Genomic DNA, 15,310 nt, shown 5'->3' with positions numbered 1-15,310 from the left:
TCTCAATTGTCATTTATATTAATAGTAACACTTGCTTATCCTGCAGTGTTATGCACAGCCACTATTATGTATTTACATGTATTATGTATTTACATGTATTATGTATTTACATGTATTATGTATTTGGGGCGGTCGGGTAGCCTAGTGGTTAAAGCGTTCGCTCCTCACGCTGAAGACCCGGGTTCGAATCCCGACATGGGTACAATGTGTGAAGCCCATTTCTGGTGTCCCCCGCCGCGATATTGCTGGAATATTGCTAAAAGCGGCGTAAAAGTAAACTCATTCACTCACTATTATGTATTTACATGTATCAAAATAAGGTTCACAGAAAATGGACAAATACTCAATAACAAAATATATTCCTTTTGGTATGCAATGTTTCTGTTAGTATCATCTATTACCTAAACAGGAAACACATGAAGCCCTCCCTGACACGTCGCATTGTAAACACTGGTCATGATTCTCTCCATGCTTTCAGTTTGACTAAGCATGTCAAGATAACACACACAAAGTCAAGTTTAACTAACGTCAATGAGTTACTTACACATGCAAGAAACCAGATTGCAATTTAATGTGAAACCTTCCCCAACACTCGGTCAATATGTGACGGAAATAATAACTTCCCTATTTGATAACTGCATATAACATCTTATAAAACAAGTTTTGGAAACAGCAGCCTATTGAGATTGATATGGTGTTTGGATAGTGGTATTCGATGCCCCGTTAGTCTACTTATACACTGAATGTTGAGTGAGTGAGTGAGTGAGTTGTGTTGTTTTCTAGGTCAAGTTCAGTAAAACTAGATCCCAACTAACAAAAACAAATACTTTCTTCAGCACTGTATTTAAGATAATAGACGTTGACCTCACTCCTTCTCACCTTTTCCTCCAAGTATTAAGTAGTAAATAGTGAATAGAGCATCTCAAGAAATAGTACTATTTCCGGGTTTGAAATACCGACACAATATATTGTATAATCTCTTCTTTTTAGACATTTGAAAACGTGAGGGGTGGAACAAAATCGATTAAAGAAAATCGCGATCGATTGCATGGTCGTTTGGACCTTTCGATCAATATTCGATCATTTCAATTAATCTGAAATCTACTACCAGGCAGTTTACAATAATACTAACATTGCCGAATACGACGTTCAGCGTACACTTGCACAGAAACATGATTTTGAATACAATATATGTAATCATATTCCTACGAAATATTTTACTGGAATTCGGAAAAAATGATATATTAAACGAATATATGTTTTTTTTAATGCATAGCCATGACGATTGTTGAGTTTAACAATATACGTCAGTTTCGATTTCATCACACTACAGGGGCGGTCGGGTAGCCTAGTGGTTAAAGCGTTCGCTCGTCACGCCGAAGACCCGGGTTCGATTCCCGACATGGGTACAATGTGTGAAGCCCATTTCTGGTGTCGCCCGCCGTGATATAGCTTGAATAGTGCTAAAAGCGGCGTAAAACCATACTCACTCACTCACTCATCACACTACAAGTCCGTCAAGAGTTATTTTTATATTCTTTCTCAGTGAAGGCTTATTTCGTATTAAGCATATATTTGGGCCGCTTCTTTCACATTCACTTTCACTCAAATTTTGAGTGGTGGCAACGAGATGGGAGTGCATGCACGTGTGTGTGGTTGCTTGTACTATGTCCGGACTCATGCCGTTTTTTAGCCCTCGCCCACTGAGAAACCAAGTCGCAATTTACAATGGATACCCCACGCATGCTTTTCAGGTTATGACAAGTGACCAGCATGTGGTACTCATTGTGGAAAACATCTCTCAAGTACTATGGTCATTTCATGACAACTTTATTCTGATAATGATGGGCATGTGTTCTACAAATTCAATACGATGGTATTCTGAAATTGGTGCATAATACTATCTATATTTCCCGCGATTCCGGCAGTTGTTCTATCTACACAATACAGAATTGATCTATATACAATGAATAGTATTCTCGTTGTATTTATATAATATTATATTATTCATATCATGTTATCATCCATGTTATTATTCATCAAATGTTACTATTCATATTATCATTCATATTATGTACACATATGGGCACTCGTGAAGATCGGGGTGGAATAGGTCTTCAGCAACCCACCCTTGCCATAAAAGACGACTATGCTTGTCGTGAGAGGCGACTAACGGGATCGGGTGGTCAGGCTCGCTGACTTGGTTCATTCATGTCATGGTATTCCAATTGCGTGGATCGATGCTCATGATGTCAATCACTGGATTATCATGTCCAGACTTAGTTACAGACCGCCGTCATATAGCTGGAATATTGCTGGGTGCGGCGTTAAACAACAAACAAAACACCACATGGAATTCATTTTGCATTTCGTCTCACTACGCAATTTCGTTTCCATTAACCCATCTAAACAGTAGACTTGTATATACATGCTTAATGTAAAATTCTTGTATCATCTAACATTATCCATTTGCATTCTATTTACACAGTATGAGATTGACGCTACTTTCTATCTGTCTACAGGAGTCACACGTGCCCCTGCCCTAGTTGTCGAACGTCCCATTGGTCTCAGCGCTAGAAACCAATGATAGTGGGTTTGAATCCCAGATTCGCATTAATAACGTACTCGTGCTGGTGGGTTGCACATGAGCGGTAAACGTCTAAGATCTGCATCCATTCGGGGTTTCCTCCAACATTACGCTGATAAAGAACTGATTCCCAAACTTCTTTCTCTACCCTGAGTAATGTCAACGTTGTATCTTTCATCTCTGTGGTTAATGCGTCTTATTATGTACATTCAGTGGCAACTCATAGTCTCTCAACTCATATATGCAGTCGTCTGTGACTCCTTCCGACACAGCACTCCTGGGGGCCTTGAGGCTTTCAGAGTCCCACTCTGATCCAGGGTGATCTGCAAAAGAAATTATCGTTGTCTTTCTATGGAGAGGTTTGGAGTCATTTTGTAAATGTTACAGAAATGTAATACTTACTGAAGTCTACCCCAATTCCATGCATGTCTGAGTGGTTAGTGAATAACTTTCTTTATGTCTGAGCACTTCATACGAAATAGCAATATGTTTGTCTATAAAATACAGACTAATACTTTGTAGAAAGTGCAGAATTATCCTTTGCACAACCGAAACTGTCTTGTTGGTCTTTGATGCGCGAAAGGAGGTTGTGTTCAGTGTTGGTCCTCGGTGCGCTAAAGGAGGTGATGTTCAGTGTTGGTCCTCGGTGGGCTAAAGGAGAGAGTGTTCAGTGTTGGTCCTTGGTGCGTTAAAGGAGGTGGTGTTCTGTGTTGGTCCTCGGTGCGCTAAAGGAGGTGGTGTTCAATGTTGGTCCTTGGTGCGCTAAAGGAGGTGATGTTCTGTGTTGGCCCTTGGTGCGCTAAAAGAGGTGATGTTCCGTGTAAGCCTTTGATGCGCTAAAATACGTGGTGTTCAGTGTTGTTCAATGATGCGCTAAAATAGGTGGTGTTAAGTGTTGGTACTCGGTGCGCTAGAGGAGGTCGTGTTAAGTGTTGGTCCCTGGTGCGCTAAAGGAGGCGGTGTTCAGTGTTGGTCCTTGGTGCGCTAAAGGAGGCGGTGTTCAGTGTTGGTCCTCGGTGCGCTAAAGGAGGTGGTGTTCAGTGTTGGTCCTTGGTGCGCTAAATGGGGGGTGTTCAGTGTTGGTCCTCGGTGGGCTAAAGGAGGTGGTCTTCAGTGTTGGTTCTTGGGGGGGCTAAAGGAGGTGGTATTCAGTGTTGGTCCTTGGTGCGCTAAAATAGGTGATGTTCAGTGTTGGTTCTTTGTGCGCTAAAGGAGGTGGTCTTCAGTGTTGGTTTTGGGGGGGCTAAAGGAGGCGGTGTTCAGTGTTGGTCCTCGGTGCGCTAAAAGAGGTGGTGTTCAGTGTTGGTCCTCGATGGGCTAAAGGAGGTGATGTTCTGTGTAAGCCTTTGATGCGCTAAAATAGGTGATGTTTAGTGTTGGTCCTCGGTGCGCTCAAGGAGGTGGTGTTCAGTGTTGGTCCTCGGTGCGCTAAAGGAGGTGGTGTTCAGTGTTGGTCCTTTGTTCGCTAAAGGAGGTGATGTTCAGTGTTGGTCCTTTGTGCGCTAAAGGAGGTGGTGTTCAGTGCTGGTCCTTTATGCGCTAAAGGATGTGATGTTCAGTGTTGGTCCTCGGTGCGCTAAAGGAGGTGGTGTTCAATGTTGGTTCTTGGAGGGCTAAAGGAGGCGGTGTTCTGTGTAAGCCTATGATGCGCTAAAAAAGGGGGTGTTCAGTGTTGGTCCTCGTTGGGCTAATGGAGGTGATGTTCTGTGTAAGCCTTTGATGCGCTAAAATAGGTGGTGTTCAGTGTTGGTCCTTGGTAGGCTTAAGGAGGTGGTGTTCAGTGTTGGTCCTCGGTGCGCTAAAGGAGGTGGTGTTCATTGTTGGTCCTTCGTGCGCTAAAGGAGGTGGTGTTCAGTGTTGGTCCTCGATGGGCTAACGGAGGTGATGTTCAGTGTTGGTCCTCGGTGCGCTAAAGGAGGTGGTGTTCATTGTTGGTCCTTCGTGCGCCAAAGGAGGTGGTGTTCAGTGTTGGTTCTTGGTGCGCTAAAGGAGGTGGTGTTCAGTGTTGGTCCTTTGTGCGCCAAAGGAGGTGGTGATCAGTGCTGGTCCTTTATGCGGTAAAGGAGGTGATGTTCAGTGCTGGTCCTTGGTGCGCCAGAGGAGATGGTGTTCAGTGTTGGTCCTTTGTGCGCTAAAGGAGGTGGTGTTCAGTGTTGGTCCTTCGTGCGTTAAAGGAGGTGGTGTTCAGTGTTGGTCCTCGGTGCGCTAAAGGAGGTGATGTTCAGTGTTGGTCCTTTGTGCGTTAAAGGGGGTGGTGTTCAGTGCTGGTCCTTTATGCGCTAAAGGAGGTGATGTTCAGTGTTGGTCCTCGGTGCGCTAAAGGAGGTGGTGTTTAATGTTGGTTCTTGGGGGGCTAAAGGAGGCGGTGTTCTGTGTAAGCCTTTGATGCGCTAAAATAGGTCGTGTTCAGTGTTGGTCCTTAATGCGCTAAAGGAGGCGGTGTTCAGTGTTGGTTCTTGGGGGGCTAAAGGAGGCGGTGTTCTGTGTTGGCCCTTGGTGCGCTAAAAGAGGTGGTGTTCAGTGTTGGTCCTCGATGGGCTAATGGAGGTGATGTTCAGTGTAAGCCTTTGATGCGCTAAAATAGGTGGTGTTCAGTGTTGGTCCTTGGTAGGCTTAAGGAGGTGTTGTTCAGTGTTGGTCCTCGATGGGCTAAAGGAGGTGGTGTTCAGTGTTGGTCCTCGGTGCGCTAAAGGAGGTGATTTTCAGTGTTGGTCCTTGTTGGGCTAAAATAGGTGGTTTTCGGTGTTGGTCCTTTGTGCGCTAAAGGAGGTGGTGTTCAGTGTTGGTCCTTGATGCGCTGACAGAGGTGACAGTCAGTACTAGTCCTTAATCCGATGACAGAGCTATGGTCAGTGTTGATCCTATATGGGCTGACAGAGGTGGCGGTCAGTGATAATACTTGATACACTGACAGAGTTGACGGTCAGCGATAACGCTTGGTTCGCTGACAGAGTTGACGGTCAGTGACAACGCTGACAGAGGTGACTGTGACTGATAATACTGAGGATACGGCTAGTATTGTCTAGTGATGACGGAGGTGACGGTCACTTGATGCGGTAAGAGTTTTTTAGAAGATAAAACGCAATCACAAATAAAACAAACATATATATATCGAGGTAGACGTGTTATTATTACCTTCAATGGCTTCAGGATCCTCAGCTCTACCTGTAATATACGTCACTTGATACTTAGACATTGCACGTTTCCCCAACCCTGTTGACAAAGCAGAAATACATGTAATGTATACATCATATCACTCGATACTTAGACATTGCACGTTTCCCCAGCCCTGTTGACAAAGCAGAAATGCATGTAATGTATACATCATATCACTCGATACTTAGACATTGCACGCTTTCCCAGCCCTGTTGACAAAGCAGAAATACATGTAATGTATACATCATATCCCTCGATACTTAGACATTACACGCTTTCCTAGCCCTGTTGACAAAGCAGAAATGTACATGCAGTCAGAATGTTTATATCAGGTTTGCAATAATTTGTTGTTTTTAGATTAAGAAAGTACCAGATATATATAAACTGCGGTGTTTGAAAGCAGGTTTTCCTACCTCTATATATCAAACAGCATCCCACCATCAGACTCAGGACACCACAGAACAATGCCAGTAAAGCGCCGATGTAAAGTGGTCCTTGAAAATATAACCCAAAGAAGTTATACATTCTTTATGCACGAACAGACAAAGGAGAATACAGGATAATATATCCCTTCTATTATGATAAGTAGCCTTTATGCCTTAAAGATTTAAAGTGTCCTATTGTTTAATAGTCCCGACGTTTGACGTAACAGACTTTCTTTTTCTTTATCTTCCGGATTTCATTTTCATGTTCTGCCTACAGATTACAGATTTTACCCAAAAGCGATGTACATCTGCTGGGATGAGTACACAATGTGACTGGATTTTGATTCCAACAGGCATTCAAACAGCATCAAGCTAACCTGACAAAAATGTTTTGCTGTCTACACAATTATTAATTGAAGTTTTAATTTTTCATTATTCAGTGAGCAATGAATATATACGTACACTCCTATGTACACATCAATATGTTATTTCAAACCATTGCCAAAGAGTCCAAAGTTCAACTTACTTGAGAAGAAAAGTTTCCCCGTGTTTGTTTCATCTAACAATAAATAAGGAAACAAGAACAACAAATTAGTGTATGATTAAATATAGGCTGGTGTGGTATATAGTATGATAGGCTGAACGAGTGGGTGGGTTTGGCTCAACAGGCTGTGGTATAATGAGGTGATGTTAACTGTGTACGTGGCTTTGGTTTAACACCACTGTGAACGTGTTTACAGTATTTCGGTTACATTGCACCTCTTCAGCGTGAGGTGAGAGAAAAAAAGGAAGTGATGCGGATCTCAGCTGTGTCCATCTATATTGAAACCCACGGTCATAAAATGCTGGTACCACCGAGGGATGCATCTCTGCACATTACATGCTGGCGAACTCCCCAGTATTGACAAATAATATTGGACATAAGTAAAGTAGAAATAAGCTTTACTGAAAATTCATTTGATCAATAACTGCATGATATGTTTAAAAGTTTCCACACAAATTGTGAATTATTTATCATTATGTACACTGACTACATTTATATTGAAACCTTGTAGAACAGGGATATATCTACTTGGTAAACACGCTTCACAAATCCCCTCACAAACGGTTGCTGTCCCAAAACTGGGATGTTTCTTCCGAAACATGGCTATTGTTTAATCCGTATGATTTAGGAACGTTTAAATACCGTTCTGGTAAGATTTCTGTATTCTGCGTCACCTTGATACATTAATCTTGAAAAGTATTAATCCGAATCAGTGCACTGGTAACAGTGCCGTCTTGATTAACGAGGTTTCTGTACATAGTAGATTCTAAGGCTCAGACGAAGGGGGCACGGGTCGAAGCCGTCAGACACCTATGATCGTGGCTTTTAATCCCAGTTTGTCCCTGATAATGTTTCTTAGTTTTGACGTGGGCATCATCAAAGAGGTAAACGTCTTAGACTTGCATCAATTCGAGCTTCCCACTTTAAGCTGACGCGCCGTCATATAACTGAAATAGGGTAAGTTCAAAGCGGCGATAAACCAAACTCACACTTGCCATGAATAATAATGCTGTAGTTGTAGCTGTAGAGGCCCCTGACGTTGGAGATTATGACGCTATACAGCCCGGCATCCTTCTCCGTCACATCCACATGGTCTAGCTGCAGCTGGTAGGATGTACCGGAGATGGGCAACAGTTTGTAACTACTCCTTGTGCGATCTACTTCAGACACACTTCCACTGTACAAGATTCGATACCAATTCAAGATTTGGGGTTCGGGGTTTGCTGTTAGGTTCAGGTGTATCCTTTCCGATCTACTATGTCTTTGCATGGTGTTAACGTTGACAAGAGGGGCACCTGAAAAAACAGATAAGGTCTACAAGCTAACAGTGTAATTGAAGAGAAGGTGCACTACAGTGTATATATAGACAAATTGTAAATGAAGCAATCAGTGCAAATAAGTCCCTTCCCATTAATGATCGGTATCTTTGAAGTTGGACAACCCTCAACTTCCGCAATGTGTCGAGTTCCGTCCCATTGGGTGTGTGGTGGGTGCTTTGGGTGTGGGTGTGGTTTGTGTGTGTGTGTGTGTGTGTGTGTGTGTGTGTGTGTGTGTGGTGTGTGTGTGTGTGTGTGTGTGTGTGTGTGTGTGTGTGTGTGTCCGGCCTGACGCCTGTTTTTTTGTCCTAGCACACTGAGATACAATACTGCAGTTTAACATGGCTACACCACTCAGACGCAGTATCCTGACTGCGAGCGAGTACGAATCTTGTATTCGAAAATACAATTAGCGGATCCTGGCACACACGAAACATCTCCTTTCAAAGAATCAATACTTACGTTCAGCTGTAATTGTGAAAGAGTAACTCAGGTTGGGAATGCAGGAACAATTAAACCTCTGTTCCCTTTTCCAAATGAAACGGCGGATTTTCAGCTTAAATCCTTCCACAACGCAGTTAGTGTTAGACTCCAGTATCATTTTGTTATTTCTCGTCCAATTACAGTTCTTAGCCTGGTCTTTATGTTCATCGTAAGTTGACGAATTATTCCGACATTGTAGAGTAAATGGTTTGTCAATTTCAGCAGCGCCTCTAGATTCCACAGGCTTGGCTGATGTAGTATCTGAAAGAGAAAACATTAACTAACAGTAAGAAGAAATGGCTACGTCGACGCTAGGGCGACTTAATAGCTCACGTGGTCATACGCTACATCGTATCCCTACGGCGTGGATTGATGCTCATTATATATATCACTGGATTGTCTGGTCCACACTCGATTGTTTATAGGCCGCCCTCATATTTATCAAATATTGCTGAGTTGATGAATTCCATTATTTGTTTATTTGTCCATCTTTATAAAACGAAAGAATACATTTTTACACAGATTCTACTACATCAACCCTTCTACATAAAATTATTTTGCTTTTCAATAATTCACGATTAGGAACATCGAAAAGCCTGTTCAAATTCTGTAAAATCATCATGTCATTGTTTTAACCTATCAAGTAACTCTGCCTCTTATTTAATTGCATATATATTACTACCCTACTGAATCTGTATAAACATGCATGAATGCATGCTCGGCAAAGATGTCTTTGTATCTGTTCTACTTAATGTATATGCATTATGTTTTTGAATTAATTTCTGATGCCGCTGATGCGGCCTGAGTGTAAATAAAAGTTAAGTTCAGACAACAAAGCTAAACAAATAAGCTAAACATGGATGCTAGTGGGTCAAGGCGTTCATCACTGCAAACCGTTGATATGGTTTGTTGATGTTGTCGATCATATACACAATACGCATCAATTTCTCACTTTGAGAAATGCTTTAACAAGTCATTATACTGTGTCTAAATGGGGTATTCATGGTATGACAGTGGGCTAGCACTATAAATCATTTCGGACTAGTACAAGCACCATACACACATTCACACACACGCACGCACGCACGCACGCACGCACGCACGCATGCACGCACGCACGCACACACACACTATATATATATATAAGTGCAATAATCTAGGACGTGACGTTAAATCCCATTTCACCTCACCTCACATCTTATCTTCTATACAAGATCATTATATACATTACCCAGCGAGGGCTCAATAGTATCTTTTGCTCGGGAAGAGTTCAGCGGAGATATATGATAATCTTCTCGACATTTTCATTAACACCCGGTACAGAGTGGATGACATCTATAAAGACACAGGGATAGTCAACCGCACATTTTATAAACCTATTCATTGGGATCGCTATTAAGTAAGAGACTTCTTTCTATAGGCATTAAAACCTATTGTGAGGTTTTACTTTCCAGTCGGGTTAAATCTCATAAACAGGGACGTTGTAATGTCCCTGGGATTTTATATAATATCCCTGTGATTGTATATAATGTCCTGGGTATTTTATTAATGTAACTTCCGTTCAGATTGTAACATGTAATGAAATGTAAAATCAAATGACAAATGTTTTCTTTATATTCCCGAGGATCGAACTCGCAACCTTCATATCTGTAACCCAGTGAGTGTACCACGAGGCTACAGAGGTGTTGATAAGCTGGTTTTTAGAATGTCCTTTTCAAGATCCGTACGCCAGCAACAGATATTTTACGCGCGTTTCCTAAGGTTCATGGAAAGTATGTTCGAAACATAAAAATGTTGATAAATGTTGTTTTAAGTTTCTTTTTTCGGTTTATTAGTATGGAAAAACACTTTCCCTCGGTTTTGGTAGACAGAGCATCTGTCTACCAAAACCTCGTAAGCGTGTTTTCTCCAATACATACAAACTTAAAGTGAATACAAATTTAGGAGATGCAATTTCTGGGCATCGAATACTCAATAACAACCGCAAATATGAAAACACATATCGACATAAAAAGTTATCAATCCTTTTCGGTAGCATTCTTATAACCTAGAAACTGGAATCGTGCTCAAACCAAGTCTTCTATAAAACAGTTTGAAAGATTTACTGAGGTCTTGTTACGTGTAACATTAATCAAACATTTGTTTTAGATTCAGAGGTGACTTTATGGAAACGGTGCCTTTTCTCGTGTGAGGGTCATGTGATTTAGGAATATTAGCAGGGGACAGCAAAGAATTTGCTTAAGACTGTGTCCACTTTCTGGGATACGAATCCGGACCTCGAATGTCTTAAGCGATAGGGCTAACAGTTTTCCTAGTGCGGGCATGAACGCGAAAAGCTGTAATATTCAATGACATCGTAAAATCAACATTGTGAAACTAAATTCTTACAAAACTTAAATACTTACAAACACTGGTGTTTAGTAGAACCACGAGGAGTAGAATAGGCAGGCACATGGTGTGGTAGGTATGCTGCAAGTGGTTGAACCAGAGGTGGTAGAGTGTAAGTCACTCATAGTTACATAAATAGCACGAGGAAATATTACCCAAGAATTAATAAATTAGTTCACGTCCGTCAGAATAGATTAAGATAATTTCTAAAAACTTTAACCTTTACACAAATCAGCAATGCTTTTTCTTTTTCTTAACAATAATCGTGTCAGCGTATCAATATGACTGACACCGCAACGCATACAACTTGGACAAGCTTGTCGAACTTACAACACATCTGATCGTTCGGGGATGGAGATTTGGTTATTCAACAATGCCTTTATTACCTTTAACCAAAACTTTAAGTAATTTATTTTTGAAATCACTTAAGTAAATTATCACATAGTAATATTTGAGGATGTGTATAAGTCGACCAGAGCTAGGACCAGTTGGCTCGGATACTGCGTCTGAGTGGGGTATTTATGTTAAACTGCGGCATGGTATCTCACTGGGCTAGTACTATAAAGTCTGCATTAGTTGGGACTAGTACAAGCACACACACACACACACACACACACACACACACACACACACACACACACAACTTGCACTTTGTAATATAAGTACATCATTTGTTAACGGTACGTTAAACCCCCATTTCACCACAACTGTGTATGCATCTATGAGGTACATGTTTCCAAGATCGATTAAGGCAGTTTGGAGATCTAGTAAAATTATGAATTTGCTACCCAGGAATATTAACAGAGTCAATGCAGTCAAGTTTTGTCTGAACAAATCCGGTTACATCATAACTGCTAATGAATTGTAAGTTATAATGTGCTAAAAGTCTTGTTTTTAGACTCCATACATTCAGATATATATTACCGAATGGTAGACTTAAACAAATGTCATGTGAGCACTCAGGCGTGGATCCAAGCGCATGATGCTAATCAACTGATAGTCTGGTCCAGACTCACTTCTTTCTAGACTGCCGTCATATAGCTGGAATAGTGCTGAGTGCAGCATTACAAAACAACAAACGAACAAACAAAACACAATTGAAATTAATCCCTCTTTATTTTAAAGGGCACGTGACAATCGAAACTACCTGAATACATATTGCCGCAAATTACTGAATATGACATAGAATGGAAACTAACATAGACGGAAGCAATGGTGAAATTGATACATTACCCATTCCCGAGGAAATGACAATACAATTTCAGAAAAACAAAAACTTGATTTTGTTTCTGCACTTTCAATACAGACGCAAATGTATAGAAAATGAATTGGACGTATTTACAGCTTCATGTAAATATCAAACCTTACAGTTATTAATTAATGAGGTATCTTTGAAGTTACGCGACGTCACTTGGGCAACTTTAACTTCCGATTGGGCACGGAATAATGCCTGTTGTTTTTAGTGCTAGCCCACAGAGATACCATCACACAGTTTAACATGGATACTCTACTCATGGCACAGAAGACTGGCTCCGAGCCAACCAGTCCTTGTTTTGTTCCCTAAAGCCGAGGGCCAGGAAGGTTAAGACAAGTAACCTCCTTTAACGTCTTGTGGCACGACGCGGCCGGGGATCGAACCACCGACCTTTCTTTCTAGGGAAACGCTGTGTCCACTAGCTCACAGAGGCGTTCTAGCAAATGAAGATTGTAACAATTGTGTCTGTATTGGATAGAGGAAACGTTTCTATGCATAACCATTTCGCTGACCAAGAGAAGTCATTGAGTAAATTTATTTTACGCAAATATTTCCGTAAACACCCTTCACGTAGTCAGGCGACACACAGGGAAGCTCCCGTTTGTCTGACAGCTTATAACAACAACATGTCTGGGTGAGCTCACAGCAAAACTACTGCCTATCACCCCCTGTTGGTAATGGAATCACCCATGAAAAATAACATAATCTGATTGTAGCCTCTTGATGGACATGACAAGACGCTCTGCAATATTTATCATACACAGTATTAGTCTTTGTCTGAGCGTACGCCGGCCAACTGAATAGCCTTCTTTGCCAGTACAAGGTTATTGTTAGCAAGGGCATTACCGCCGCTTTGAACATTATTACAGCACAGCTGGAATAGGCCTGGCAGACCAAGGGTCATAATCAGTGCGTATCTGGTATTCGAAAAACCGTTTGGCGGACCCTGGCACACTAAAAGAGGGTACCTTGGCAATATATGGACACTCAAGGCACTGTTTTGTCTTCTCGTGGAATCAACGCTTGATTAGGATTCGAAAGTTTAAGTCAGTCAGTCAGTCAGTTTAACGCCGCTTTGAAAAGTATCACCGTCACGGCTTGGTGCCGAATCTCACGACCACGGGAATGGTGCTGACAGTACAACGATCATAATCAGGCCGAACTGGGATTTTAAAATATTGGACGCAAAAGATACTCCTATTCTTATGTATGGAGTAGAAGCCTGGTGTCTAAATGATAACATTATTGAACTCGTTCATCTATGTGCTTGTAAAAGATTCTTTGGCGTATAACAGTATACATGTTTTATGGACCGCCTCCGTGGTCTAGTGGTAGAGCGTCCGCCCGGAGAGCGGAAGGTCCGGGGTTCGATCCCCGGCCGCGTCATACCAAAAGACGTTAAAAGATGGTATTGTTGTTACCCTGTCTGGTGCTCGGCATCAAGGGGCTAAAACAAGGACTGGTCGGCTCGGAGTCAGTATACTGTGTCTGAGTGGGGTATTCATGTTAAACTGCGGCATGGTATCTCAGTGTGCTAGCACTATAAATCGGCATCAGTCCGGACTAGTACAAGCAGCCACACAAACACACACGTACATGCACGTCGCTATATAAGTGCAATAATCTTGGACGCGACGTTAAACCCGATTTCACCTCACCTCACATGTTTTATGGTGTATGATGGGCACATTGTTACTCATTGTCGAACAGAGATATTTGGTGTTTATAAACCTCACAACTGAAGGACAGTAGTATGACAATACTGCACTTGTACTACTGGTGCTATTACTTCCGTAGGGAAACTGGTTGTTTTTCGCTGGGTATATTACACAATAGGCGGCCATTAAATATTAGATATGACATGACATTCAGTTTGTCCTTTTACGAGAAAAGAATGACTAAATAAATAATTTAAGAGTCGCATTAGCCATGTAACAACCATAATATCAACCTCAGTAAAGAGGGGGAACTTGATCATCGTAGGTTTATTTCCGTCTAAATCATATTTATGGGTTTATGAATCACTATCAAATACAGTAAACTACGGTTATAACGAACTCAAAGGGACCACTAATTTTAGTTCGTTATAACCGTAGTTCGTTATAAGCATATATACAGCATAACGACAGCAAATAGTCGGGACAAAAAAGTAAGTTCGTTATATCCGTCAGTTCGTTATAAGCGTTTTCGTTATAAACGTAGTTTACTGTAGTGATGATACCAGGTTTTCGGGAAAGGTAAGCGTAGCCTATTCCACCGATGGCACCCGTCACTACCACATACAAATGTAAATTGATTGTTTACCAGGAAATAACACGGGATTAGATGTGAAAGTCCAAATAGGGAATCAAATCGGACATCATTTGTGTTAATGCGTCAATTTGAAAATGTCCTCCACATCTCTACCATAAAACGTTTTGAAAGCTTTACTGAGGCCTTGATAAGAAACTATTGAGCAAGATTCGGATGACGCTCTTTGAAAACTTCGTAGAAAGACACCGAGGGCTGGAGCTGCAGAAATATTGCTCGACATAACTGGGAAAGTTGACTATTGAAAAATTGAAGTCATCCATCTTATCATACAGTCTCTCTGAATCTGTATGCATAGATCTAGACATAAAACAGACTGGTTTAATAAGCTTAATTTACACATCTTGGCCAGATTCACTCTCTTGACTTTGATTCATATACATAAAGATACAGATCGGGAAGAAAGGGAGCTCATTTGGAGCCCATAGGGATGCCTTCATCTTAAACTTCATTTTTACATAGATGTTATCAATGACTATTCCGGGTAAGAATTAATCCCCGGAAACCGATGCATGTCGTGAGAGGTGACCAAATGGATCCGAATGATCATGTTCGGTGATAAAAGAAAACTAGTAACCGTTTGTAAAGATTCTGTGTAACATTTGAATGCTCAAAGGCCTTATATATCTGCTACTGTAGTAATGTCGCCTTTGTATCAAATTGCCAATTCACCTGCAGTCTAATCCAAGAGTTTTGCTACGATGACCAAATTTGTCTCTTCACTGGGGGTGAGATTGTAGTTGTTATGTGGCTTATACGACTCTTAAAGTTTTCATTTAATCATTTTTTTTCCAGTAAAAGGACAAACTGAATGTCATCTCATATTTGATAGTGTATCGAATGTCC

General features: G+C 41.3%; 1 protein-coding gene across 1 annotated transcript; it reads right to left on the bottom strand.

Moving 5' to 3' along the window:
• Nucleotides 1–2,227: 2,227 nt before the first annotated feature.
• LOC124144735 lies at nucleotides 2,228–11,002 on the bottom strand. Its single transcript, XM_048403960.1, has 7 exons — nucleotides 10,917–11,002; nucleotides 8,491–8,772; nucleotides 7,702–8,007; nucleotides 6,695–6,727; nucleotides 6,157–6,237; nucleotides 5,723–5,800; nucleotides 2,228–2,910 (listed from the first exon to the last, which is right to left on the bottom strand). Exons 1-7 carry the CDS (start codon nucleotides 10,963–10,965, stop codon nucleotides 2,774–2,776), a joined length of 966 nt encoding a protein of 321 aa, XP_048259917.1. The 5' UTR covers nucleotides 10,966–11,002; the 3' UTR covers nucleotides 2,228–2,773.
• Between the last annotated feature and the right edge of the window lie 4,308 nt (nucleotides 11,003–15,310).

This window comes from Haliotis rufescens, unplaced genomic scaffold (assembly GCF_023055435.1).
Source record: "Haliotis rufescens isolate VD_foot unplaced genomic scaffold, xgHalRufe1.0.p SCAF_3, whole genome shotgun sequence".
Taxonomy (NCBI): Eukaryota; Metazoa; Mollusca; class Gastropoda; order Lepetellida; family Haliotidae; genus Haliotis; species Haliotis rufescens.
This window is presented reverse-complemented; position numbering and strand designations above follow the sequence as displayed.

Excerpts from the sequence above, each read along its gene's own strand:
- LOC124144735 (XM_048403960.1), bottom strand. The coding sequence starts at position 10,965 with ATGTGCCTGCCTATTCTACTCCTCGTGGTTCTACTAAACACCAGTGTT. Across the intron at positions 8,008-8,490 it reads TTTCACAATTACAGCTGAAC|GTGCCCCTCTTGTCAACGTT; the intron begins GTAAGTATTGAT and ends CTGTTTTTTCAG. Across the intron at positions 5,801-6,156 it reads ATGCTGTTTGATATATAGAG|GGTTGGGGAAACGTGCAATG; the intron begins GTAGGAAAACCT and ends CTTTGTCAACAG.